This window comes from Balaenoptera acutorostrata, chromosome 17, assembly GCF_949987535.1.
Source record: "Balaenoptera acutorostrata chromosome 17, mBalAcu1.1, whole genome shotgun sequence".
In the NCBI taxonomy this organism is placed as follows: domain Eukaryota; kingdom Metazoa; phylum Chordata; class Mammalia; order Artiodactyla; family Balaenopteridae; genus Balaenoptera; species Balaenoptera acutorostrata.
Genome location: NC_080080.1, coordinates 3,095,707 through 3,123,546, shown reverse-complemented (window position 1 = coordinate 3,123,546; position 27,840 = coordinate 3,095,707). Strand labels below are relative to the sequence as shown.

Genomic DNA, 27,840 nt, shown 5'->3' with positions numbered 1-27,840 from the left:
GCACGGCAACTAGCTTGTGAGAAACTACGACTTGCTGCATTCTGGTGTGGTGGCAAAGAAGAGCATCCACAACCTGCAAAGGCCTCTAACACTCCTCCCTTTCAGCCACAGGTCAGTGTGAGGCCAGAGTTTCTTCGTATACTTCAACCAAAACACCATATCCCAGCAGACTGAAGGCAGAAACCAACTGCTGCTTTTATTAAGCCAAACCTAAAGGAGAGTTACAAAAATGTGAAGCACCACTCTTCTCATCACATCGTTTTTAGTTTTAAACAATTCTTTCATAAGAATATGATATATTAATGCACACCAGATTTCTTGTCAGTACATTAAATATTCGTCATTACAGCACATTAAGTATTTTTTAACGCCCTCAATTTTAAGATCTTATACAGTGTATAACCCACATAAACAAAGGGTCTGTGGGGACCTCGGTAATTTGAGAATATAAAGAGGTCCTGACACAAAAGGTTCCGGAACCACCGCCTGAATTTATCATTTTGTGGGTGGGGCTGGCCATCCAGCGTGGTCCCGCCTTGCATTTCTCCAGGAATAAGGGCCAGGGCGGCAAATGTCAGTGACCCGAAGGAAACTCTGACTGTAAAGGAGGTACTGCAGACATTTCTGATCTGGTGCCCAACAGATAAGAACAGCAACAAGAGTTGGGTGGTCTGACCATCCCCGGTGACTGTGCTCTCTTGCCACCGTTTGGTGGCTCGCCTGACCAGTCGACCAGAGACGGCTTCACCACCAGTGCTGCGTCTTGCTGGTATGAGAGGTGAGCAATTAAAGACTGCACTCCACAGCCACTCTCTCTAGGAAACTACCCACCAAAACGGGAAGCGGACATATACAGAAAATGTCACCAGAATAAACACAAAGTCAATCACTAGTAAACATGGCAGTAGCCTGCACTTATTCCAAAGGAACTGAAATGATCCACAGCAGACCTCAATGGTTAAGTGATTTACAACTGTCTTTGAATTAACACAGTTAGTTTTCTCCTAATACCCACAACCAGGGATGGGGAGGAAGGTGGGCACACAAAGTCTGCGTAAGTACTGAGCTCTCAGGACCCTGTAACACAGGGACGAGTGCACCGTGCACCTTCTGTGCAGGTTTGGCAAATCATCACTTCACCTCCAAGTGCATCCAGTTACTTCAGTTTAAACAACTACTTGTCAAGTGCTCAAGTCAGAGACGGCAAACATCGTTCACTTCAAAATATATAAAACTTCACCAGGAACAAGATCTGAGCAAACAGGTGCTCTTCGCCACTTTCAGGGAGCAGACAGCATCCTCAACGGGCACCGTGCCGGAGGGCCACGGGCTGGTACCCGCTCCTCACCAGCCCTGGGATCGCCACAGGTTACGCAGCTGCAGAGGAGAGGGGAAATCACCTGAGGACTCTCGAAGCCCACAGCATGCTTTCCTTTGCCTATTTTCCAGTTTAACCTTAAAAAAAAAAAAAGCAGCAACGACCCTCACCTCCTCCCCCACCTCCCCCACTGCTGCACTAACACGCCACACGACGGAACCGGCTCTCAAGGTGGCGACACGCTACGATTACACAGACTAAGGGGTGACGGTGAGGGCCGTCTCACAAGCCAAGGGGAGCGGCGTGAACAGGGCCACAGAGCACCCACAAGCCGTGGCTCCCCGGGCCGCCTCCCCAAGTGCAGCCCGTTTCATTCTGATGTAAAGACGGGGGAAATGGTACAGGGATGCAGGAGCCGGGCTTTAACAAGGCCCCTCATCCTGTCACCCCATCTGGTCATCATCCTTCACAAAAGCATGTGAAAACGATCAGATGTCAGTGAGTGGGAAGAAAATGCCTGGGGTGCCAGCAAAGGAAGGTTAATGGAAATCCCCTCCTGGGGCAAACTGGAGGGCACCACGGCCCGAAACAGACTCAGAAATCCAAGGTTTTAAAGAAAGCAAAAGTAAAACTCAGTCAGTACTCACTAATTCAAAACAGCATCCCTCCCCCACCAAAATCAACTGAACGTTCTTTAATCAAAACACTGGAAAATCCAAACCCACTTAAGCTAAGTCAATTTTTCCCTTTTATTTTGTAATGAAGTTTGTGCTACTACAAAGAACTCCCTTACGAAGTCCTGTACATTTGCATAATAATGGCAAAGCCTTGCAGCTACCTCCCACGCGTTCATCAACCCCAGCGAGTTCACCCACCTTTCTGGGCACTCGGGGGTCAAGGTTCTAGGACCGCAGGTAGCTGCCCAGGTCCAAATCGGGGATCCAGCACTTCCTGCTGTGTGCCCCGCACTCTGTGCCTCAGTTTCCTCACTTCCATAATGGGGGGTGTGACAGGTCCGCTAAGGTCAAGCCTGAATACGAAAAGCACCCTCTGAAAACTTAAAAGCTTCTGCACAGCAAAGGAAAACATAAACAAGACGAAAAGACAACCCTTAGAATGGGAGAAAATATTTGCAAATGAAGCAACTGACAAAGGATTAACCTCCAAAATTTACAAGCAGCTCATGCAGCTCAATATCAAAAAAACAAAAACCCAATCCAAACATGGGCAGAAGACGTAAATAGACATTTCTCCAAAGATATACAGATTGCCAACAAACACATGAAAGGACGCTCAACACCACTAATCATTAGCGAAATGCAAATCAAAACTACAATGAGGTATCACCTCACACCAGTGAGAATGGCCATCATAAAAAAATCTACAAACAATAAATGCTGGAGAGGGTGTGGAGAAAAGGGAACCCTCTTGCACTGTTGGTGGGAAGGTAAATTGATACAGCCACTATGGAGAACAGTATGGAGGTTCCTTAAAAACTAAAAATAGAACTACCATACGACCCAGCAATCCCACTACTGGGCATATACCCTGAGAAAACCATAATTTAAAAAGAGTCATGTACCACAATGTTCACTGCAGCTCTATTTACAATAGCCAGGACATGGAAGCAACCTAAATGCCCATCGACAGATGAATGGATAAAGAAGATGTGGCACATATATACAATGGAATATTACTCAGCCATAAAAAGGAACGAAATTGAGTTATTTGTAGTGAGGTGGATGGACCTAGAGTCTGTCATACAGAGTGAAGTAAGTCAGAAAGAGGAAAACAAATACCGTATGCTAACACATATAGATGGAATCTAAAAAAAAAAAAAAATTGGTTATGAAGAACCACTGCTGGACAGGAACAAAGACGCAGATGTAGAGAGTGGACTTGAGGACACAGGGAGGGGGAAGAGTAAGCTGGGACGAAGTGAGAGAGTGGCATGGACATATACACTACCAAATGTAAAGTAGATAGCTAGTGGGAAGCAGCCGCATAGCACAGGGAGGGAGATCACCTTGGTGCTTTGTGACCACCTAGAGGGGTGGGATAGGGAGGGAGGGAGGGAGATACGGGGATGCAAGAGGGAGGAGATATGGGGATGCATGTATATGTATAGCTGATTCACTTTGTTATACAGCAGAAACTAACACAACATTGTAAAGCAATTATACTCCAATAAAGATGTTAAAAATAAAAAAAAGCACCCTCCGAGTGGCACGCAGCCAGCAGGACACCCACTGAGCTGCCGCTGCCATCACTGAACTGACCTCCTGCACCCTGCAGTCTTCATACACCTGCCAACTGAAGCCACTTCCCGAGTCTCAAACTTCACGTGTGTGATTCTCATTAACGCCCTCCTCACACACGGGCCTGCGGCCACTGCCTGCAGGTCACCGCCATTCACTCATTCATTGCTTTCAGCACAGTCCACAGTTAGCTGCTTCCTAAGTCCTGTAATCACGCTGTAAATAGCACTTTTAGCTGTAAGGATACAGGTATTGATTGGCTAAATGCAAACATTTAAAACAAACCACTTTTAAAGTAAGCAAAAAATGGGACTTCCCTGGTGGTCCAGTGGGTAGGACTCCGTGTTCTCAACACAGGGGGCCCGCGTTCGATCCCTGGTCAGGGAACAAGCCAGGTTAGATCCCGCAGCATGCTGCAGATAAGAAGTCCGCATGCCACAACAAAGATCCCATGTGCCGCAACAAAGACCCAGCGCAGCCAAAATAAATAAATAAATATTTTAAAATAAAATAAAATAAGCAAAAATATAATACAGTGGATGGAGACAGGGCATCACGCGGCACTCAGGTCCTACTGGCCCAGGAGCAGCCAACCAGGGCTCAGCCGCCACCAGCTGCCCACACCTGCTCCTAGGCTCCAGGGCCCACAGGTGGCCACTCGCTGCTGCCCTGGCCCCAGGGAGTCTGCCGAGCGCAGGGCCCAGCCCTCACCACACTGAAACAGCCGTCTGAGCGGTGGCAGAGACAAAGCCAAAGAGCCAAAATGAAGCGGGGGCCTCTCCACTAGCGGATCAACGGCTGATATTTTAGGGACAGAATAAAAGGGCACCACCACACATCAGGTCAGAAATAGTAGTTTCTGTGGACTGTGGCATGCTGTGGGGAGATACACACGAGTTAAATGAAATTTTAACACGCTCAGAGTGGTTTTGCTAGTTTAAAAAGCTGGACGAGCTTCTTGGAAGTGTCGGTTTTCCAGCCCTCCACACAGCTTTGTTACACGCAGAGATGTTCCCCTTCCGGGCACCACATATCCCATCCACGCAGTTGCCTGTTTCAAATTAAAACACACTATTGAGTTACAGCACTAACGGGTCTGCTTTGTTTCTTCTGGGGCTTTGTTTAGAAATAACTTCGACAATGTCCAAGCAAACATCTTGGACCAAAGACCAGAACAGTCACTTAGAAGAACAAGAAAAAGCTGTTCCCATTCAAAGAAGGTTTTTTACGAGAAACACATACTACATCACTCATCTATATCAATTTGTAATCTCCAATCTCTAAACCAAAGCTCACCCCCATTGGCGCACCTTTCTGGAATATAATGGAAGATCCTGTGGACTGACGGACGTGCTGTCACGCAGGGCACGCTCAGTGGAGTACTGGGGGCACTGCAGAGGGTTTGCACTGGGTGGTCCACGTCCTTGCACAGGCACCCCTGTGACCAAGCCCTGCACAACTTCTCTGCCCCGTGGCCCAGGCCAGAGAGGAGCCTCCCCAAGACGTCCCCAAGCCCGCACCTGCCTCATGCAGCCCTCACCAGCCCCAGGCAGCACTGGCACAAACGTCCCTCTGAGCGTAATTTTCAGATTCCTCTAAGAAGGGCATACTCCTTAAAGAAGCCACAACATTTCTTCCACCCGCTAAAACCATCGCTGTAATAATAAGTAACATGCAATGAGCACACCCTAGGCATCAGCAGGCACTTTCCACGTTAACTCATTTTTTACCTTCACAATAAAATGACTGTTTAATATGATCATTGTAACAACAAGTTATATTAATTATTATGTAACTAACAATCATATAACATTGACAATTACAACGAATAAGTATAATTAACATTTATTATAACTAAATATATCTCTATATTACATATAAAATACATTATGCTGACAAATGTTCTGATAGCTCTGACACATAATTTTACATTGTTATTAGTTATAATAAAAACTGGTACTATCATCACCCCCCTTTTACAGGCACCAGCAGTAACGTGGCGAGTGAGGTGACGCTGTGAACCCAGGACGCAGCTGCAGAGCCCCTGCCCAGTTCCCTTGGGCTCCCCCAGCAGGGGAGCTCCCCAGGGGGTGGAGCAGCTCCATTCTTCTCTGTTCTCAGCCTTGGGATACGCGTCCACCCAGAGGGTGCTCAGCAGGTGTCCCGGAGCCCACCTTACGCATGAAGTCGGCTTATTAGCACAGGGCATGTGTAATGAACACCTAGGGAACAGACATGTCTTGGCACTAACCGTTTCTATCTAAGTGCCTGTGTGGTTTTAGTAAGCAGCCTGTCTCCTCCCCTACACACACACACACACACACACACACACACACACACACACACACACACACACACACACACCCTCCACCAAATGGATACCGACGACCTAATCTCCACAGTGGTGCGGATGCAGCCACAAGACGTGGTCCTGCCCTCTGGCAGCTTAGGGTCAGTGAGAGACAGGACACCAAGCCACCCCTCAACACTTTACTGGGGACGGTAAAAAAGTGCTCTGAGGAAGAGTGTGAGCTCTGAGTACACGTAAGGATGATAGTGAAACCAGCAGCTACAGGAGTGCTCGAGCCTGTTAACCCACCGAACCTTCACACTGACTCTCTGAGGGAATTACTGGCATGTCATCGTCCTCTCCGTCCCGCGCCTCGGTCTCATGCCCAGTTGGTACAGCGGCCACGAGAACTGTCACACAGCTGGGTGGCACCTAACCAGGAATCAGGCCACAGCTGCCCGTGCTCATTACCTGCATCCCATGGGAGACCACCACCTGACACACGTGTGCTGCCATCATTATTTACTTTAAACACTGTTGTAAACATACCTCCCCAACAAATAAATAGCACTCAGAAATGCTCAAGATAATGGCGAAAAGAAACAACATAAAATTTTAAGTGTAGGCTAACCCCCGCTGTGTATGTATAGAAAAACATGTCTGGAAGCAAACACATACATACTGTTAACACATTAACTATTTCTTCTAAGGAATATTACCGGTGGATATTTTCTCTTTTTATTTCAGTATCTTCTAAATTATTTGAAATGAGCATGTATTCCTTTTATCATGAGGGTAGAATAATTTTTTTTTTTTTTAATTAGAACCAAAAGGCAACAGTGCCTGTGGTCACGGTCCAGACGGTAAGAAAAACCTGTGGAGTGGAAGGGAGGGGTCGGCGCCCCTGTTCTGGAGATCACGGCTGCTGTTCCTGGTCCGGGAAGGCTGCCCCCAGCCGATCGGCTCCCACGGCAGCCAGTGAGCGGGCGGCACGCGTGCCTGGGCTTCTAACTGCACCAACAGTCCATCTGCGCAGAGCAAACAGCCAGCCCTCCCAGGCAGCGGCCACTGTCACCAAGTCTGTCACCAAGTCCCTACTCCTGGGCTCCGGCACATACTTGCAGCAACCCTAACGTTTAGGAGGGCAACCCTATAACAGAGCTGGGGTCCCGAGTCGCCTCAATTTGTTTCAGATTTCAACTGCAACACGGATAACAGTCTCATTTTCACACCAGACTGCTTACTGCCATCCACAAACATTAACCTAAATTTCTTTTTTTTTTCTTTTTGGCCACGTCGCACGGCTTGTGGGATCTTAGTTCCCCAGCCAGGGACTGAACCCACGCCCTCGGCAGTGAAAGTACAGAGTCCTAACCACTGGACTACCAGGGAATTCCCTAAACTGAATTTCTCATATACTAGAAGAACTCAGAGCAAGGACACAAGAGAAACAAAACAACAATGCTCAACTATAGTTTAATTAAAATAAATTAAAAATAAAACAATAACGCAATGTAGCATATGCTGCACAGCTCTCTCAGTAACTGTTAGAGAAGGGAGGAGAGAGCAGAGCCGGCGCCCTAAGACTGCATGCTAACCCCAGCCAAGGGGGTGGACAAGAGCGAGGGAGGAACTTCGGAAGCCGACACCCTGACTGAGCGCGCCACGGCGCCCTGACTGAGTCCTCCACGGCGCCCTGACTGAGCCCTCCACGGCGCCCTGACTGAGCACTCCACGGCGCCCTGACTGAGTACTCCACGGCGCCCTGACTGAGTACTCCACAACGCCCTGACTGAGTCCTCCACGGCGCCCTGACTGAGTCCTCCACGGCGCCCTGACTGAGTCCTCCACGGCGCCCTGACTGAGTACTCCACAACGCCCTGACTGAGTCCTCCACGGCGCCCTGACTGAGCACTCCACAACGCCCTGACTGAGTCCTCCACGGCGCCCTGACTGAGTCCTCCACGGCGCCCTGACTGAGTCCTCCACGGCGCCCTGACTGAGCCCTCCACGGCGCCCTGACTGAGTACTCCACGGCGCCCTGACTGAGCACTCCACGGCGCCCTGACTGAGTACTCCACAACGCCCTGACTGAGTCCTCCACGGCGCCCTGACTGAGTACTCCACAACGCCCTGACTGAGTCCTCCACGGCGCCCTGACTGAGCACTCCACGGCGCCCTGACTGAGTCCTCCACGGCGCCCTGACTGAGTCCTCCACGGCGCCCTGAGCACTCCACGGCGCCCTGACTGAGCACTCCACGGTGCCCTGACTGAGTCCTCCACGGCGCCCTGACTGAGTCCTCCACGGCGCCCTGACTGAGTACTCCACAACGCCCTGACTGAGTCCTCCACGGCGCCCTGACTGAGCACTCCACGGCGCCCTGACTGAGTCCTCCACGGCGCCCTGACTGAGCACTCCACGGCGCCCTGACTGAGTCCTCCACGGCGCCCTGACTGAGTCCTCCACGGCGCCCTGAGCACTCCACGGCGCCCTGACTGAGCACTCCACGGCGCCCTGACTGAGCCCTCCACGGCGCCCTGACTGAGTCCTCCACGGCGCCCTGACTGAGCACTCCACGGCGCCCTGACTGAGTCCTCCACGGCGCCCTGACTGAGTCCTCCACGGCGCCCTGACTGAGTCCTCCACGGCGCCCTGACTGAGCCCTCCACGGCGCCCTGACTGAGTCCTCCACGGCGCCCTGACTGAGTACTCCACAACGCCCTGACTGAGTCCTCCACGGCGCCCTGACTGAGTCCTCCACGGCGCCCTGACTGAGCACTCCACAACGCCCTGACTGAGTCCTCCACGGCGCCCTGACTGAGTCCTCCACGGCGCCCTGACTGAGTCCTCCACGGCGCCCTGAGTACTCCACAGCGCCCTGACTGAGCCCTCCACGGCGCCCTGACTGAGTACTCCACGGCGCCCTGACTGAGTCCTCCACGGCGCCCTGACTGAGCCCTCCACGGCGCCCTGACTGAGTACTCCACGGCGCCCTGACTGAGCACTCCACAACGCCCTGACTGAGTCCTCCACGGCGCCCTGACTGAGTACTCCACAACGCCCTGACTGAGTCCTCCACGGCGCCCTGACTGAGCCCTCCACGGCGCCCTGAGTACTCCACGGCGCCCTGACTGAGTCCTCCACGGCGCCCTGAGCACTCCACGGCGCCCTGACTGAGCACTCCACGGCGCCCTGACTGAGTCCTCCACGGCGCCCTGACTGAGTCCTCCACGGCGCCCTGAGTACTCCACGGCGCCCTGACTGAGCCCTCCACGGCGCCCTGACTGAGTACTCCACGGCCAAATGCTGGGGAGCCATGCGCAGATCAGTCCTCCAGGGAGCAGGCTTGTTTCTCCCAGGGCCCGGGGAGTCATTCTAAAACTACTTTCTGTGTATGCTAGGTCTGAACAAATAAGCAAATACATTGTGGATAATGAGACCCAGACTTCTCACTACCTGATGAAGAAGTTATAAATAAGGAAAGAAGAAAGCAAGAGTAAACCATGTGATATTGGATTGGAATCAGAAATGCAAGTGTGAACTCATGGTTTCTAATACGTACACAGAGAGATACATACAGATGTGTATGTCCAGGCATGTGAGTACAAATACATGTATATCCTGTGCACACTGAGAGAACCAGAAGCGAGGGCACCCCAGGGGGCTAGGAGCACACTCGGCAAGCAGGTCTCAGCCTCTCACACCATTTCTCCAAGAAAAAGAACCAGGGCTCCTCGACGAAATGAATTGGGGCAGGAAAAATACAAGAAGAGACTGGAGTACCCTGTAGGTCCAGGAGGGAAATAATTAGAAAACGATGGGGTGTGTTGAAAAGACAGAGGCACCAACCTGAAAGAGCTCCACATCAAGGTCACAAAAGACAAAGAAAGAATGAGGAATTGTCACAAATTGGAGAAAGTGAGGGGACGTACAAGGTAGGCCCCCGAGGCTGGATGGGGGCCCAGAACTGGACAGGGGGTGTCCGGGAAATGGACATTAGTCAGACTAACAGCCAAATGTGAGTAAGATCTTTAGATGAGGTAACAGTACTATGCCAATGTTAATCTCCTGGTTTTCCTAACTGTCCTCTAATTATATAAGATGATAACATTGGGGGAGCTGGTATGGGAACTCTATTGTAGTACTATTTTGGCTACTTTCCTGTAAGTCTAAAATTATTTCAAAGTAAATGAATACTTATGAATGCAATGACAGGATACTTCAAGTAACGGAGGGTGGGGAGCAGGGGAGAAACAGACGAGCAAGGCTGCACTGAATGGCTGAGCGGAGTGACGGCCACACGGGGGCTCCTTGTATTGCTCCCTCTACTTTCATGTACATTTGAAACTTTCTTCACTAAAAAGTCCTTTAAAAATTTTTTCAAAGTCTGCAAAACTCAACTTAAATCTGCCCACTTCTACTAGTACGCTGCATCACTACCGATCCAAGCCCCAAATCAATCAGACATCTTCTAGACCCTCTGCTCTCCCTAAACCACACCTGCTCCATCCTCCGCCCGCAGGACCTCTCCAGTGTGACACTTCTGCGCATTTCCAAGCCACTTCCCATCTCTTCTCCACCCGGCAGCCAGCGGCTCCTCAGAAACACACAAGGCATGTGTGCATCTCTCACACCTGCTCCCCAGCATTCTGGATTAAAAGCGCTGTGCTCAGGGCGGCCTCTGCCCCTGGGCCCGTGCAGCCCATCCCGGGTGCAGCCCGATCCCAGGCCCCCCACAGGCCAGGGTCCCCGCCACATTCGCTCTGGAATGTGCCCCCTCCCGCCTGCACTAAAACATCCGCCATCTCGCATGTGGTGACCATGCATTGCACGTCTGTGTTCACGACTCGGTCAGTGAGCTCAGGGGGCAGAAGCCACCTGGGTTTGCACCCATCATTGTTCACCGAGCACTGAGCAAGACGCCTAGCACATAGCTGGCACTCAGTATTTACTCAAAGAGTGAGCATTTTTGACATTAGACACACAGGCCTGACCTGGGTATTGGACTCTCATATTCTTTCCCACCCTGTTAAAGTATGTTTAGCTTTACTGTGTTTATCTAATTGTCCAGGTTCCAAACATACTCTAGACTCTAGCACAAAGAAATGGATATGCCTTATAGCTATTAGGCAGATCTTGGCAAAACATGCTTAAATCTAATATCTTTTTCCACTTTGGTAAGTAACAGAATATGCCAGATATGATATACTACATTAAGAACTCCACTTCACTTTCTAAAAGGCTGTGAGGACAATAATCAGTGTCGGTGAGGACATGGAGAAACAAACCACTGCTGGCAGAAACGTAAAGTGGTGCAGCCGCCATGGAAACAGTTCAGCAGCTCTTCACAAAGTTACAGAGTAAAGCCCAGCAATTCCACTCCTAGGTATGCGCCCGCGAGAAATGAAGACATATGCCACACACCATATACGAATATGGTGTAAACGAATGTTCACAGCAGCGCTATTCACAACAGCCAAAAGGCAGAAACCACTCAAGTGCCCATCAACAACAGATGAATGGATAAACAAACTGTGATATAGCCACATAAGGGGTTATTCAACCATAAAGAAAAATGAAGTGCTGACACACACTAGGACACAAATCCTGAAAACATCATGCTCAGTGAAAAAAGCCAGACGTAAAAGGTCATATATTTTATGATTCCATTTACATGAAATATCCAGATGAAGCAAATCCACAGACAGAATGCAGACCGGTGGCTGCCAGGGACGGAGGGAGTGGGGGATGGGGAGTGACTCCTTAATGGGTACAGGATTTTCTTTTGCGGTGATGAAAATGTCTTGGCACCAGATAGAGGTGATGGTCACCTGACACTGAATGTACTAAATGCCACTGAATTGTTCACTTTAAAATGGTTTGTTGTGTGAATTTCATCTCAATTAAAAAAAAAAAAAAAAAGAGGCTGTGACATTTTGAAAACACCGCCTCTCTGAAACACCGATCTTTTTTCTCTCCCTTTGTTAACGTGCAGACACACTTGGAATAGACCACACAAGTAACAGAAGCAGGGGAAAGTGCTGTAGGTTTGCCTCAAAGGAGGCCAGGGACCTGGACCAGGGGAATAAAACCCCACCTTACAGCAGCAGCCTGAGCATGCCCAACTTGAAAGGTGACTCTGCAAGATTCTTTAACAACCATCATTCTACGACACGGACTTAAAAACACCTATTTCAATAAAAACATGCAAAAATAAAATATAGACCGCTGGGGCTTCCCTGGTGGCGCAGTGGTTGAGAATCTGCCTGCTAATGCAGGGGACACGGGTTCGAGCCCTGGTCTGGGAAGATCCCACATGCCACAGAGCGGCTGGGCCCGTGAGCCACAATTACTGAGCCTGCGTGTCTGGAGCCTGTGCTCCGCAACAAGAGAGGCCGCGATGGTGAGAGGCCCGCGCACCGCGATGAAGAGTGGTCCCCACTTGCCACAACTGCAGAAAGCCCACGCACAGAAACGAAGACCCAACGCAGTCATAAATAAATAAATAAATAAAAGAACGTGAATTTCTTAAAAAAATATATATATATAGGCCGCTCTTCAAATAAACGTTTGTTGGAATGACACCAGGTACCATCGGATAGCTTAGCAGGGTGTGTCTCATCCTTAAAGTACGTCGTGCTGGGATGGCGACTCGCCGGCCAGCCAGGAGGGCACCACCCTCGCCCGCTGCCCCCCGTGGCAGACTCTGATAAACCCATCTGGGCGCCCTCCTCCTCCTCCGATAAGCCCAGACTGGGGCTCAGCCTCTTTCTCAACACGATGCTCCAGGCACCCAGGACGCCCACGATCTCAGGTGAGATGCTTCCCTGGTGGAATGAGATTCAAATCCCTCAAAAAGTCAACCTAGTTCTTTGTTTCTCTTCTAAAGACAAAAGAAAAAAAAATTGCCACCCAGAGTTCCTACAGTTTTTTTTTTTTAATTTATTTATTTTTTATTTATTTTTATGGCTGTGTTGGGTCTTCATTTCTGTGTGAGGGCTTTCTCTAGTTGCGGAAAGCGGGGGCCACTCTTCATCGCGGTGCGCAGGCCTCTCACTATCGCGGCCTCTCTTGTTGCGGAGCACAGGCTCCAGATGCGCAGGCTCAGTAATTGTGGCTCACGGGCCCAGCTGCTCCGCGGCATGTGGGATCTTCCCAGACCAGGGCTCGAACCCATGTCCCCTGCATTGGCAGGCAGATTCTCAACCACTGCGCCACCAGGGAAGCCCCCTACAGTTTTATAACCAAATTTCTCACCATTTTTTCTATGTACGTCACAGCATTTATTTATTCATTTAAATGTATTTATTTTATTTATTTATTTTTGGCTGCCTTGGATCTCTGTTGCTGCGCGCGGGCTTTCTCTAGTTGCGGCGAGCGGGGGCTACTCTTCGTTGCAGTGCGCGGGCTTCTCATTGCGGCGGCTTCTCTTGTTGCGGAACACCGGCTCTAGGCGCGCGGGCTTCGGTAGTTGTGGCATGAGGGCTCAGTAGTTGTGGCGCACGGGCTTAGTTGCCCGGCGGCATGTGGGATCTTCTAAGACCAGGGATCAAACCCGTGTCCCCTGCATCGGCAGGCGGAGTCTAGCCACTGCACCACCAGGGAAGCCCACAGCATTTATTTCTCAGAGAATTTTCACCCAAGACATGCATTTTCCCCTTAACTCACCCCTAGAATCCCATCACTGAGAGAAGGTGGCTCACCAGCCCTTTATCACAGGACCCCAGCACCTGGTGAAACCACAACTCTCAGCTCGGTCCCGAGTCCCATCCCAGCACCACACCTGCCCAGCCCTGCCCTGGGCACCTGCACGCATTAATGTGCTTTATCCTCACAAGCAGGGAGGCACTCATCCCCACTTTACAGGCGAAGACACTGGCTACAAACAGGCGCAGGTGCTCTCTCAGGCTGCCCCCTCCACGTGCCCGTGCAGCTTCTAGCTGGGTGCCTCCTTCCAGGCCTGTCTCCTGAGGGCACGGCTTTGGACAAGATCTTAGGAAGCCAAGAGGGAGGCAGTCGGCCTCTAACGGCCAGAGCAGCAGCCCGGCTCAGGGTTGCCCGCGCTGAACCTACCAGCACCGAGGGCCAATTCACTCACCGAGGGCAGTGGAGAGGTTGCAGGGTGCTGCGGAAGACTTCCCTGCCTGCCCCTTGAGAGGTCATGCGTTTACCTTCCCACGGACATCCACCACCTATCTAAGTAGATCCGTTGGCGAGTGGCCCCCTGGTCCACTTCCCTCCACACTGCCCGACAGTCAGCACCCTGCACTCCAGGCAGAGCTGGAGAGAACCACAGGGCGCCAGGGGTAAGGGAGGGCCAAGCGAGAAGAGGCGCCACGCCGGGCTGGCGGCTGGGCTTTTCAGACGTGTACACAAGTTTCAACTCAATTGATTTAGCTTTTAAACAATAAAGAATTGAACGTAATAAGGATTTATTGAGTAAAAAGAAAACACTACGGTAGACACTGGAAAGACAAAAGATAACCAAGATGGTCCTGGGCGGCAAGCAAATGGAGTTTACAACAGAATGAAGGAAACAGGCCCCCACCAGGCAAAATGCACTGGGTGCTATAAAGATGCAAAGTGAATGCCACGGATTTTCTTCTCCCGGATTTCTTAGGATCGCCTTAAATTTAGCATATCTATAAAAGAAAACTTACCCCTGCTGCTCCTTCCTTACCCATGGTCTGCCTCGCTGACGCCGGCAGGTCAACTGGGAGCAGTGGTTTTCACCTCCTGCCCCAGACACAGGCCTCCCTGCTCTCTCCACTCTCCTCCCCTCAGCACTGACCTGCCACCAGCAGGGAACCTTACCACGCCCCCACCAAACACAGGTGAAGACTCCTGTCACCGGCCAGACCACCCCAGCCTGTCACACACCTGCCAAATACTCAGAGGGTCCCCGTTACCTGCAGAACAGAAAAAAGCCCCACCCTCAGCTCACCTCCCGGGTACCCACAGCATCACCTCCAACCCCCCGACATCACGCTCAGTGCCCGCCTACCTGGGCCAGCCTCTCTTCTCAACAGGTTGTCGGGCCTTCATGCTGTTCACCTACATTCCTCTGACTTCAAGACAGATCCAAACCCAAACAGCTGCCCAGGGGAAGTTTTTGTTGTGGATACAGAGCATCAGCATTGTACAAACCCTAATGAATTGAATTAATGGAACCTAATGATTAACGATCAACAGCAACTAGTATTCACACCAAGAAAAAAGCAACAAAACCCAAAAAAGTAGAACCTGCATCAGATCAAGCCTTTAGGTCTGACCACTAATTTGCAGGAAATCCACACAGGACAGACAGACACGCTGAATTACACCAAGAAGATGCAATCAGCGAAATCTAGTTGGTGGGGAAACGTGACAGCACACACAAGCCAGGTTCTTCAACCCACCAACAGTAAGCAGTTGGAAAGAAGAAGGCAAAAACTAGAGATTAAGAGAGTGGTTGTTTAGGGGAGACCAGCTCGGTGCTCTGTGACCACCTAGAGGGGTGAGATAGGGAGGGTGGGAGGGACACGCAACAGGGAGGGGATATGGGGATATATGTATGCGTATAGCTGATTCACTATGTTATAAAGCAGAAACTAACACAACATTGTAAAGCAATTATACTCCAATAAAGATGCTAAAAAAAAAAAAAAAGAGTGGTTGTTTAGGTCTGGTGGGTGGGCAGGGATGAGGAGTCACAGCTAAGGGGTACAGCCTTTCTTTGGGGGGAGGGGACAAAAATGTCCAAAATTAGGTTGTGGGGATGGTTGCACAAGTCTGTGAAGGTACTAAAGCGCGTGGAGTTTTACACTTTAAATGGTGAATTGTGTGGTATGTGAGTTACATCTCAATAAAGCTCTTATTTTAAGACTATATTGAAGACTCACATCAGCCAATCACAATGTGGGCCTTACCTGGATCCCGATTCAATCAGCTGTTAACAATCCATGACATGTGAGAAACTGAGCAGATCTGGACTAACTGTGTGGTCCAGGACACTGGTAACTAGGGGTTATGTGAGGGGGGAGGGGGAGGAAAAGACAGACATCCTTATCTCCCAGGGATACCCTCAGACATACTGTAAATTAAATGAGATGACTGGGGTCTGCATCAAGACAAGGAGCAGGGGGGACTTCCCTGGTGGTCCAGTGGGTAAGACCCCAAGCTCCCAATGCAGGGGGCCCAGGTTCGATCCCTGGTCGGGGAACTAGATCCCGCATGAACGCCGCAACTAAGAGTTTGCATGCCACAACTAAAGATCCCGCGTGCCGAAGATCCCATGTGCCTCGACTAAGACCTGACGCAGCCAAAATAAGTAAATCAATATTTAAAAAAAAAAAAAAAAAAAAAAAGACAAGCTGCAGGGACTTCCCTGGCGGTCCAGCAGTTAAGACTCCGAGCTTCCACTGCAGGGGGTGCAGGTCCGATCCCTAGTAGGGGAAAAGATCCCTCATGCTGCTCAGTGCAGCCAAACATAAAAAAAGACAAGTGCAAGGGGCAGGCCTGCGACTGGGGTTCCTGATGAAACAAGGCTGCCGGTGGCAACTGGCGGGGGCGGGACACAGGCTCTTCCCTCCGCTCGTGCTCTCCAGCTGCCCCCGGCTCAGCCCTCCATGCTAACCTCCTCCAGGCCGGCTCCCCGCCTCCACACGTCCACGGAGATCACTGTAAAAACCCTGCCGGCTGATGCCCTCCTCTGCCCAGTCCCTCCTGGGCTCAAAGTCCCGCCAAGGGCTCCAAGCTCAGCATGACCTCCCTCCCTCCCCTTCTTCTGGTCCAAGTTGCTCCAAGGTGCCTTCTCAATGCACCTGCACTGACCACCATGCAGCAGGGCCCCGATCCTGCTCACCTGGCTTCTCCATCACAGGTGCCCCAGGCACACTTTACAAGCACGTTACTTGTACACGACTTGTTTCGGTTCTCCATCTCCCCTCACATGTGCTCCGACTGTTCACCCCCAAAGGCTTTCCATGCCTCCAGATCAAGGTTAAGTTGTGATTACCAGTCTTGGCGCTGAGACGCCCTCCAAGTCTAACGTGATGTTCTTGTAGGGAGGCACGTGTGTTCACACTGAACAAACCGCACACTTGTTAAAACAGCAGCACACAGCGGGAACAAAAGGTCCCCAGCGATGTCCCCCGCCCCCAGTCACCACGTGGAATCACAGGTAGAAAAGTGTCTCCTGGTTCACCCAGCTGTGCCAGCTAATCACCCGGAGCAGAATCTGGTGCTCCCCGGCACCACTGCCACCACGTGGTCACGCCAGGCGGGTCCCCACTGCACAGCACAGCTGGGTCTGTTCTGAACGACTCTGCCAGGAGCGTGCGCTCCGAGCATCAAGGCCAACCTTTCTCTTCCCTGGTACTGAGCCGTACAAGGCAGCTGTGGATACACAGCACCTGGTAAATGGTATTCATCAGGGATGTGGTCTGTGAAATGTTTTCGTATGCCTCACGGCTTACAAAGTGAAGATCCAGAGGTCAGCCAGGAGGGTCAAGGAGAGGAGCACGCGTCTGACGGAGAGAAGCCACTGTGTGCGGAGTAAACAGCAGGATAAAGTGACCGAGGGAGAGACAAAGCAACTCGCAGGCACTTCCTGGGGCCACGCATGAGGGAAGCGACAGCAACCTGCCCGCGCTCTGTCACCTGATCAGAGCGCCTCCACCGTCAGGTGTTCATCCTCTGTATGAGGTTCGGAGAGGCCGAGCGAGTGCCCAGCCACACAGTCAGGATTCAAGCGAGGTCGGCCTGACCTGGAGCCCGCGCTCTGGGTTTGCATCACAGCGAGAGGAGGTCTGCCGGCGAGTCACGGCGACACCTAGCTCCCGGGAGCTCCAGACTCTCTGACACCCCAGTTTTTGTCCAAAGTTATCCTTTTTATCGCTCTGCATCTCCTTTGCCTTCTCTCCACTTTTCACTTGTACTTCTCTGTTAGCTCCTTTGTTCCTACAAAAAACAAATGATGCCACCTCCTGCTACCCGTAAGGCCAGGAGAAGTCCTCGGTTTTCTCTCGTTCTGCTTAGCCCGCCGCATGGATGGGACCGTGCTCCACAAGAGTAGCAGCAAGGACTCTGAGAACACAAGTGCCGCGGGGACGGGAGCCTCGGTCATGGTCTCTGAGACTCAGACGCAGCACCAGCTACAGAGGACCCCAGTCATGCCAAACACCCGGCCACGGTCGCGTCTTGCATGAGCTGGGTTAAAGCAGGGGCCTGAGAAGCTGGTGAGCAAGTCCCCAGCGCAGGGGCCTCCCACCCTCCAGGCTCACAAACGAACGGCACAAAGCACGCCCACCTACCCCTGGGCCGCGGGAACGGGCCCGCCGGGTTCAAGCTGCTCCACCAGCATCAATGTGGCGTTGTAAGAATCTACTCTCAATGGCTGTGTTATTTAACTTGGAGTCAAAGCTGATGAAACATCTCAAATGACTCAGACCTACGAACCTCGGCATTTTGACCTTTTATGTGCAACTCTCTAAGTACTACAGCTCAGAGCTGAGACACCCAGAAATAACGTGGAAAACCACAAAAACAGTGCCCCCTTGAGTGACTGCCCAGGAGGCAGGAGGGAGAGTCAAGATGGGCTTCAGCTGCAACAAGGCAGACTGAGATCAGCAGCCACCCAGATTCCTGAGCTGGCTGGTTTCAGCCAGGCTCCAGTTCTGTTTGTTGGTTGCTATGGGTTCTTACAGATGGACACAGAACACTTTTCACTGAGAATTCACTGAAGTCCCCAGTAATAACCTTTAGAAGTCTCCTTCTGACCCAGTTCTAAGTGAAGTTGTAGACAAGTTGTATTCAAAGCAACCTGGAACCGTAACTACAGCCACTGAAAAGGAGTGGTCGTCATTCAACCAGACCTTCAAGCTTTCTCAGGAAGGGAACCGCAGGTAAACTACAGTTAACTCCTTACGGTGCATCGCAAGAGCCTCTTCAGAACACCCACACTCCCACCTAGAACCCCTCCCCTCCACCGGCGACCCCCCTCTCTCGGGGGCTGCCCTCCAAGGTGTGTTTCCGGCATGAGCTGCTCCCTGGGGCTGCACGAGGCTCGTTTTGGCTTCCTCTCCCCGCCCTCTCTCCCAACACCAATGGGTCTCAAGCTCCTCCTAAAAAGCAAGCACCTGGGACATTTGCAAAATGTAATTTCCTGGGTCTTCAGGGGCAGAGATGGGGAAAAGCCTTCAGGTGATTCTGCGACCAGCTGCGGGGGTGGGCGCCAGGCTGCATTCTCCCAGGGCCCCAGTTCCCACTCACTGAGCACCGGCTGTGGGCGGGCCCGTGAAGCCATGTCCCCCCGAGCTCAAGACCCGGTCCTCCACCTCCAGCGCCCGCCTCAGCCTTCCAGAACCTCAAACTCCACGTGTCCACGTGCCACGCATGAGTCCCCTCCCCGGAGCCCGCTGGCCCTTCTGCCGGTCACAAAGCCAGACGCGACGGCACTTTCTTGTTCAAACATTCAACAAGCGGGGTCAGGAAGGCGAGGATGCGGCCAGCTCCCCACTCCCCCCTCACGGGCTCTTGCTCTGGGCGGGCCCCTGATTCTCCCCATGAGGAGGCAGGACCAGACCACTGTGCAGACTTGCACCCACTCTCGCCGGAGACGAAGGTCCAGCACATCTCATCTCATGCGCACAGCAACCCTGAGGTTGGTGCTGTCCCCCCCATTTTCGAAGTGCGAAAGCCGAGGCTTAGAAAAGATACACAACCGCCAAAGGCACGGAGCTGGTGAGGCGTGGTTTGGAGCCCAGACACTAGCGGATGCCGCTGCCAAGTGGCGTCTACCTGGTAAGTGCAGACGACGAGATGCAAAGCTAGGCCAGGGCCAGAGTGCCGGCCGCTGGCTGCTTATACCCACGGGGCACCCACCCCGCTACCCACGGCCATCCCACCCAGACGGGGTCCACTGTCTTAGGCCCTGACTGCCCACCTCTTCCGTCACACCTGCCCCCATGCTGCTCTGCCAAGGCCGCCTCTTCCACCTGCAGGGCTGCTGGAATTACCTTCCTAGGACCCGTGCGATCACATGACACTCCGCACGCCACCAAAGCAGATGGCGCCTTTCCTGGTGGGACGTGCCGCCTCCCCTACCACCTGCCCCCCGGCCGCTGGGCGTTCACACCCTCTGTCCCCCGGGCCCACTACCTCCTTCCTCAGCTCCAGTCACATCAGAGGTCCACAGAGGAACAAATGCACCACGGGACGAAGATGCGGACACCTAGGGCGGCCGGGCCCAGACGAGGAACCTGAGGCCCAGGACGGGGACAGGGCTGGAGCCCACGACCAGGCTCCCTGCCTGCCCACTGCTCCAGCCATGACCTTGAGGAAAGTGGGGTTTCAAGTTCTCAGCAGGCAGGGCTGGGCCGTCTCCCCCACCTGCAGTTCCACAGGAGGGGGACGCGGCGCACCCCTGCGGCACAAAGCAGCAGCCCTCTAAGACCGCGCCTGTGACCTTCAGGTTGTGTGAGGACTTTAGTAAGTGGCAAGCACTGGCGAGTCAGACGAGTCAGCGATGCTGAAGCCCTTTGTTTCTGAGCCTGTCTGCGAGGCGAAGATCTAGGGAATGCTGTTGGGGAGGTGTCCGCCCTGATTCGCCGCCGTCCGTGCACACCTGCCGTCCCAGGGAAGAAGTTAAGAGTGCCCTGTTTCCCTTGCACAAGTTCCCAGTTTAGAGGATAAACTGTGGCGTCGCCAAGGGTACAGCTCTGTCCAAAGATAAATTAGGAGGGCACAGCTGCCCGGGCACAAAGCGTGAGGAGGTTTCAGGGTTTTAAATTTTGAGGGAAAAAAAATGCAGACAAAAAATTAGAATAGTAAATACTTAATGACCTCTTCACTGCCTAGAGTGAAAAAAGACAGGCCTGTAACCCCAGCACCAAACCCCGGCCCGGGAGGCAAGGGCGCTGGCGGCGGAGGCGGCTAAGCTGGGGGTGAGGCCGCAAAGTCGAGAGAAATGACTGGGAGCAAACAGGACAGAAGGGCGCTGAGAGCCGTCTCCCTACCACACACTGGGGAAGGAGGGGTCCACCGAGTCGGACGAGGAGAGAAGCTGCACGAGAGGCACGAGCCCCAGGCACGTTTCCCGCATCACACCGTGGTCCTTCTGCTGACAGAGCCCCACGTAAAGAGTGGATTCCACTGCACTGAAAATTAAAGGTGCAAAGCGGCCTGTCCCAAAACATCGCTGAAGATAAGTGCGTCTGAATTAAACTTACGAACGACTGGGTCTCATCAGCCTTCCCCAAAGAAACACAGGGACCCTGAACAATTAAAGAAAACTGGGGGGAAAGATATACATCCTCCGAAGAAGAGATCTTAAGGATCTCATGGTCTTCACAAGTCAGCGGGTTGGGGGGGGGGGGGGGGGTAGTGCTAGCTGTAGAGTCGAGATTAAAGAGCCTCAAAGGCATAAAACCGAATCCACGTGTGAACTTTTAATAAAATTCAGGATTCAAAACAACCGGGAAGTAAACACACTTCTGCGATAATGAGAAAAATTGATTATGGCCTGTTAAGTGTGACAATAGCATTGAGTTTTAAATGTCCCCATCCTTCAGACATGGTACTTAAGTATTCAGGGTGAAACGACAGATCTGGAACTCACTCAAGAATATTTCCTCAAAGAAAAAGGAGAAAGGGGCAGATTTGAAGCAAATGTGGAAAATCTTGATAGTCGTTGAAGCTGGTGATGGATAAATAAATGGAAGCCGTATTATACCAGTCACTCTACTCATGTGTACTTTAAATTAATTCACAATAGAAACTATTTTAAAAGTCAAGTGATACATTCTGAGTGTTCACAAAACAAGAGGGCAGCAGACTACCCAGCCACGCCCTCCAGCCTGACGCAGCTTCACCCGGGCAAAGGGCCGGCTGCTATTTGGCAACAGTGCACTGTTATTGGAAGACCCGTCACATCTTCACCGAGATAACTGAGGGAGAAGAAGCGGGGTGCAGGAGGAGTTAAATGACACTAGAAACCACAGTGAAAGTTGGTCATTCTCAGAGTCATAATCCTTAGCTGTCGCTGAAGTTACTTTGTAGCAAAGCTGTGAGGAATTAACTCACAGGAGTCTGAGCACAGTGAAACCGACAGAAACAATCCCCTCGGAGCATGCAATACTGAGACTCCATTTAAGGTCTTTTAAGTGGTTAAAAAAAAAAAACTGCTTGATCATCTATGAAGGTTCAGGGTCACTGGGGAGTCCACGCATTCTAAACCACTAACTCTTTGGAATAGTTAAAAAACAAACAAACAAACAAACAAATAGTAACATACCTAACTTTAGAGTCCAGATACCAATTCACATATGTAATAGCATTTGTAACGGGCATAACGCAGGCTTACTGTGGACTCTACTTTTTATATTAATTTACTTAGTAAGTCACTTAATAATTGTATTAAAATGGGAAGTAGCAAAACTATTTGTAATTTTTTCTACAATCCAGATCAAATGTCTTTTTATTATTCTAAATTAGGAAATACATTAAAAAGAGTTTCATTGAAGAGACTCTATTCCAAAAATTCCTCTTAAAAATTAAAAGCCTTAGTGTGTAGAATAAAATTAAACAGCACCACAGCCTTATAATTACAGCACACGTGCATAGCCTGAAATTTGGTTTCATTCCCATCCTGCCATTGGCTAAGAACTATCCTACAGACCCATTTATTTTTTCAACCAAAGCTGTCCGATTTCAGGGCAGGTTTATCTGTGAACCAAGAACAAGGGGCCCTCTCCCCACCAGGCCACAATGCAGAGGCCCACATCAGAGCATGATTTTTCCAAGAGCCGTTAAGGACCTGAAATGAGCCTGGAGATCCGGAGAACTAAAGCTTTTTTGAAAATGAAATAGACCAGAAAATACCCCAGTGCAGAGCACACAGCACGGGCTAGCGGTGCTTCCTGAAGCTCGAGTTTCAATTACACCCGAACATGCGAGGACATGGGTCCAGTCTACATGTAACAGGTGTTTCTTATTGGGGGTCAAGGTCAAAAGGACTGAGAGCCACTTCTCTAAGGAGAATGTATGGAGAGTCAGCGGGGATCAGACAGACCGTCCTAATGCTCGCTGGCCATATGACCCTCGCAAGGCTCTCAACCTCTCTGAGCCTCTGTTGTCCATCTTCAAAATGACCACCACCAACTTAGCAAGCTGTCCAATGGATTAGTTAATGTCAGACACAACACAAAGGTTTGACCTTCCTCAAGGTTCTTCGCTTTTTCTGGGCCTTCAACTTTTAAACTGAAAATGTGAAAAAATTGTAGAGTGTAGTGGCTAACACTTGCTGGGCTCCTCTACAGGGATCAGCGGGGAGATTCTCACTCACAGAGGTGAGGGCCGACCCTGCCGTGTCACGGGTGGGCGCTGCCCATCCGGGGCTTCACGGAGCCAAGTCTGCTCCCAGGACCGTGACTACAGAGCCCCCGGCCCTTCCCCACCAGGGCTGAGTCACCTTCCAGATTACGGTTAAAACCATTACGCCTAAAATCATTCTTCTATCAAACTGCTGAGGGCCCGGAAGGATTTAAAAGTTGGTCAGGCTCAGCCTTGGAGAACCTTTCTAACTAAGGGACATCAAAAAAAAAGGATTCACAAGGCAGAGAACTGTTTGTGGACAGACACAGCAGTGGGGGGAAACGTCAAGGGACCCAAATGGATCAGGAAAGCCCGGAACAGGTCGGGCCAGGGCCCCATCAGCAGGAGGCCGGGGAGGGCGAGGGCCCCTAGGAGAAGGCAGCACTATGCCGAGCCGGCAGGGCCTGCAGCCCGCTGGAGCCTGGTGGACAAAGGGGACGGGATATGCCCTGTCCAAGTGGCAGGGCCAGCGGGAAATTTAGGAGCCACGTGCCTGGCGGGAGAAGGGAGAAAGCTTAACAACACTTAACCATTTTCTTGGCCCAGCAAGTTAATCGCCCTTCTACTCTGTATCAAAAAAAAAAAAAAAGTGTTACTGCTTTAAGTTTTTTAGAACTTTTCTAAAGAAAGAGAGGCTGACTAGTAAGAAGGGAGGCTAAGGAAATCAGCACATCTCCTTACCTTCCTCTAGTAAACTGCAAAAGGCAAATTAGTACTTGAATAAGGAGCCGGCGTGTCTGGAATGAAAATGAGACGCACGCAGTTTTAGGGTTTTAGGGTGCCGCTTCCTATCCCTCTCAGTCTACGGCCCTAACTACCAGCACGAATTGGCCAAAATTCGGCATTTCCAGACTTTCCTTCAGAGAAGGGGCCGCAGAAGTACTGGCAAAAAGAAAAACGAAACTGAGAGCGCTCCAGGCTCGCCGCCGCTCGGTCTGCGCCGAGCAGCCGCGCTCCTCCCCGTGCCGCCCGCGCCCCGAGCTCGGCGCCCCCGGCCCGGGCCTCAACGCCCTCGGGCGCTTAGAGCCCGGCCCGGGCCTCGGCCCCGCCAGCCCCGCCGGCCCCGCGCGGCGCAAGGGCCCAGGCGCCTGGCGCAGGAGGCCGGGCCAGGCGGGCGCCCGGGCCTCGGGCCTACACGCGGGCCGCCCGGCCCAGTCCCGGCTCCGGCCCGGTCCCAGCCCTCCGGACCGCGGCGGGAACGCGGCGCAGGGAGGGCCCAGGCCGCGCAGGGCGCCCCGACGACTCGGGCCCGAGGAGGCCAGGGCTGCGTGTCCGCCGCGGGGCCGAGGAAACGGCCGGCGGCCCCGAACCCCGGCCTCCCGGCCCGCCAGCCCCGGTCCCCCGGCGCCCGCCCGCTGCCCGCGCCGCGCCGCGCTCGCGCCCAGCCCGCCAACCGCCGCCGGCGCCGCGGGGAGGAGCGCGCGAGCGGCCGGGCCGGCGCCCCGAGCGCGAGGACTCACCGGGGCCGGCTCCCGAGTACATGGTGGTGCCGCCGAGGGGCTCCGGGGCCGAGGGGCGGCCGCGCGCGCGCCACGGGCCCCGACGCCGCGAGCCGCGAGGGAGCCGCCGGCCGCACGATCCGCCCCGGCGCGGCCGCCAAACAGGTTTACCCGACGCGGCCGGGGCGGCGGGCGGAGGCGGCGGGCGGGCTGGCGGGCGGGCGGGCGGGGGAGGGGCGAGGGAGAGCGGGCGGGGGAGGGGGAGGGCGGCCGGGAGGAGGGCGGGGGATGAGGGAGGGGCCGGGGGAGGGGAGGCGGGGCGGGTCCGCGCGGCGGCGGCGGCGGCGGCGGCGGCGGCGGCGGCGGCGGCGGCGGCGGCGGGGGGGCGGGCAGGGGATCCGGGGCGCGGGCGCGGGGCCGGGGGGGCCTGGGGGGCGGCCCTCGCAGCCACTCAGAAGAACGACGTCTCCTCCGACTGGGCGGAGCGGGCCGCGCGGCGCTGCCACCGGAGGCCGGGAAGAAAGAAAAGAAAACACACCCCTTGTTTCCCCGCCGCCGGCGGCGCGCGCTGGGAGCCCGTTCTGGCTGCTCGCGGGCCGGACCCTTCCCCACCCTTAGCCCCCGCCGGACCGGGTGAACTTGGGCACCGTGTTGACGTGGTGGTGTCGCGTCCTGGCGCCCCGGCATCTCCGCCAGGCTTTTTTAGGTTATTAACGAAACAGGAATGTCGCGAAGGTTCCTCCCGACCCGGAGCTTGAACTTGAACGCGCCCCGGTCCTCGCTCACTACCACACCGCCACCTCCCGGCCGAGAACCCAGATAATCCATCTAAAGAACTTTAGTTTTTGGTCAATTTTAGCTGCTATCAGTGATCAGATCAAAATAACACGCCCCATTCCAGCCCTCGGGGCCTCCCCAGTTTCTTTACGTGGGGCCCTTATCCAACCCCCTCACGCTCCTCCGTGCCTCTCGGTATTTGCCCCACTTGTGCGGATACGTCTCCCTCCAGCCCAAATCCTCCTCCATGGATCAAGTCCCCTGGGATCCAGTTGTTTTCTGGAGCCTTTTCCAGGGAGGCCAGCCAGAGGCCAACTCCTTTCTCCCCTCATTGGTGGGCGATTAGCAACCAGAAGGTGAAATACAATCCCAAATTGCCCATTGTCTTTTAAACATATTTGCCATCTCATTCCTTCATCCTATAAGCAGGTATTATCTGCACACTGGGTGCCAGTAACTCTGTGTTCCTCCGGCCTAGGATGGTAGGAAGACGAACGGGAGTCTTACTTGCAAGCATCCAATAGGTTTATTTCTCGTCTCTGCAGGTCCTCAAGGACGTTCTTAAATAAATGCAGGAGGACCAGCCTGTCCTCCAGGGAGAAGCTGAAAAGGCCTTCGATCTTCACCAAGTCACTGATACGAACAGGAGTCGGTCTCATGGCATCAGCCTCAGAGACGCCCATCCATCCCTCTCCAATCCTCTGCCCACCACCTCCACCCTCACCGAGGCCTGGACCACCTCTCCACCTTACACTCATGCTGTGGGAACACAAATCCGCACTTGACCCTAGGCAGCTACTCAGCCGTAATGTGTGTTTAGGAACCCAGGAAGTCCGGGTAAGAAGGCACACCAGGGTGGGACTGGGTACCACCCAGATGTCCATCAGTCTTCGAATAGGCGGTGAGAGCCACATATACTCATAAAGTGGAATCTAGCGATGAAAATGAACACCCTTCATCAAAGTACAACAACGTGGATGAATCTCTACAAGGTTGAGTGAAAGAAGCCAGAAGTCATACTGCATGAGTCCATGTATAAAATTTCTAAAACAGGCGAAATTGAACTGCATTGTTGAGGGAGGCATCATTTAGTGGTAAAAAGCTGAAGAGAAAAAAAGGTGGCTACCTAAGAGTCAGAATGGTGGGTGGGTACTGCTGGGTATAGGGGTGCTGTGACCACGGAGAGGCCTGGGGCTTCGGGGGCGCGAGCCTCCTGCCCATGACAGAGCTGTTCATTTTGCAAGTCTCTTAAGCTGCACATTTTTTTAAAATATACTTTTCTGTACCTTTGCTATATTTCACCATAAAGACATTTAAAAATCATAATCATAAATGTCATCCCTCTTATATTTAGGACCCTCCACGCCCGAGGGCTGCTCTGCGTCCGCCTGGTCCCCTCCCTCACACAGCCACCTCACTATCTTCCGCCCCAAATCACTGAATCACTCGGAGGCCTCACGGCTCTGCTGTGTGCTCCTGTAATCTCGAGCCTCAGAAAGCGCCCCGAAGGCGCTGTAATTGCCGCCTCCCTTCAGCTCGCCTTCTGCTTCTTTGATGCTCGCGTTGGGTAACTTTGTTGCAAGGGCTCCTTTGCAAGTCCGGCCAGATACTGTCTACCCAGCGCTTCCTTGCGTCGCTTCTCTGCAGAGACAGCGCTGGCCTAAGCCCCGCCTCCCCGCCCTCCGTCACCAGGGATCCTCCTTCACCCGCGTCTCCCAGGCATCATGCCCCACCGCTAGTGTCGAGGAATCCCGCCCCCTTTCTGCGCGCCCCGCCTTGTCCCCCACGAGCGCCAGGCCACGTCCGTCTCCTCTCCCCTCCTCCCAACCCGCTCTTTCACCAGTGTCCCAAGCACTGCCAAGATTCGCCATCCACGGAAGCAAAGCCCAGGCCCCTCTGCCGTGTGCCTCTTCCCCAGGGAGTGAGTTCACTTAACCCACTCAATCCAGTCCACGCAGTTCTCTGGGAAATGCCTCTAGAACCTTCTCCAGCCCTTCACTGCTCTGCTTCTCCAGGCCTTCATCCAACACTTGGGTGTTGACCACATGGGGTGGGCTCCTGGGGCTTCTGGGGCCCAGTCCTTCTCTCGGATACAATTCATTGCTCTGTATTTGGATCCCATACAGGTCCCTCTGCTCTGCTAAGCCTGCAGGGCTGTAAGCACAGCCAGGGACCCCACAGGTTTGCATGTCGGGCGCACCGGATCCAGAGCAGTAACCCTGCAGGAAAGGCAAAGGACACTCGGGAAAAAACACAGCTCGCGGCTGTGGCCATCGGGCCCACAAAGCACTCAATGTTGGGGGCCCTTTGTCTCTTCAAGACTAAAATGTGGGCACTGAAATAAAACAGTTTCCAAAAACATCTTCTGCATGTGATAAACGAGGGGTTAGGAGGTCAAATAAGC

General features: G+C 52.9%; 1 protein-coding gene across 7 annotated transcripts in view; it reads right to left on the bottom strand.

Moving 5' to 3' along the window:
• Nucleotides 1–24,892, bottom strand: part of AGO2 (argonaute RISC catalytic component 2) — a 110,349-nt gene extending 85,457 nt beyond the window's left edge. For 4 of the 7 annotated variants that reach the window (XM_057532438.1, XM_057532436.1, XM_057532437.1 and 1 more), the window contains exon 1: nucleotides 24,681–24,890. In XM_057532438.1, coding sequence (XP_057388421.1) covers nucleotides 24,681–24,702 — 22 coding nt within the window. In that variant the 5' untranslated portion in view covers nucleotides 24,703–24,890. Of the gene's footprint in view, nucleotides 1–16,711; nucleotides 18,223–24,680 lie in introns of those variants that run through there. The other 3 variants (XM_057532435.1, XM_057532433.1, XM_057532434.1) reach the window with 3 other exon arrangements.
• Between the last annotated feature and the right edge of the window lie 2,948 nt (nucleotides 24,893–27,840).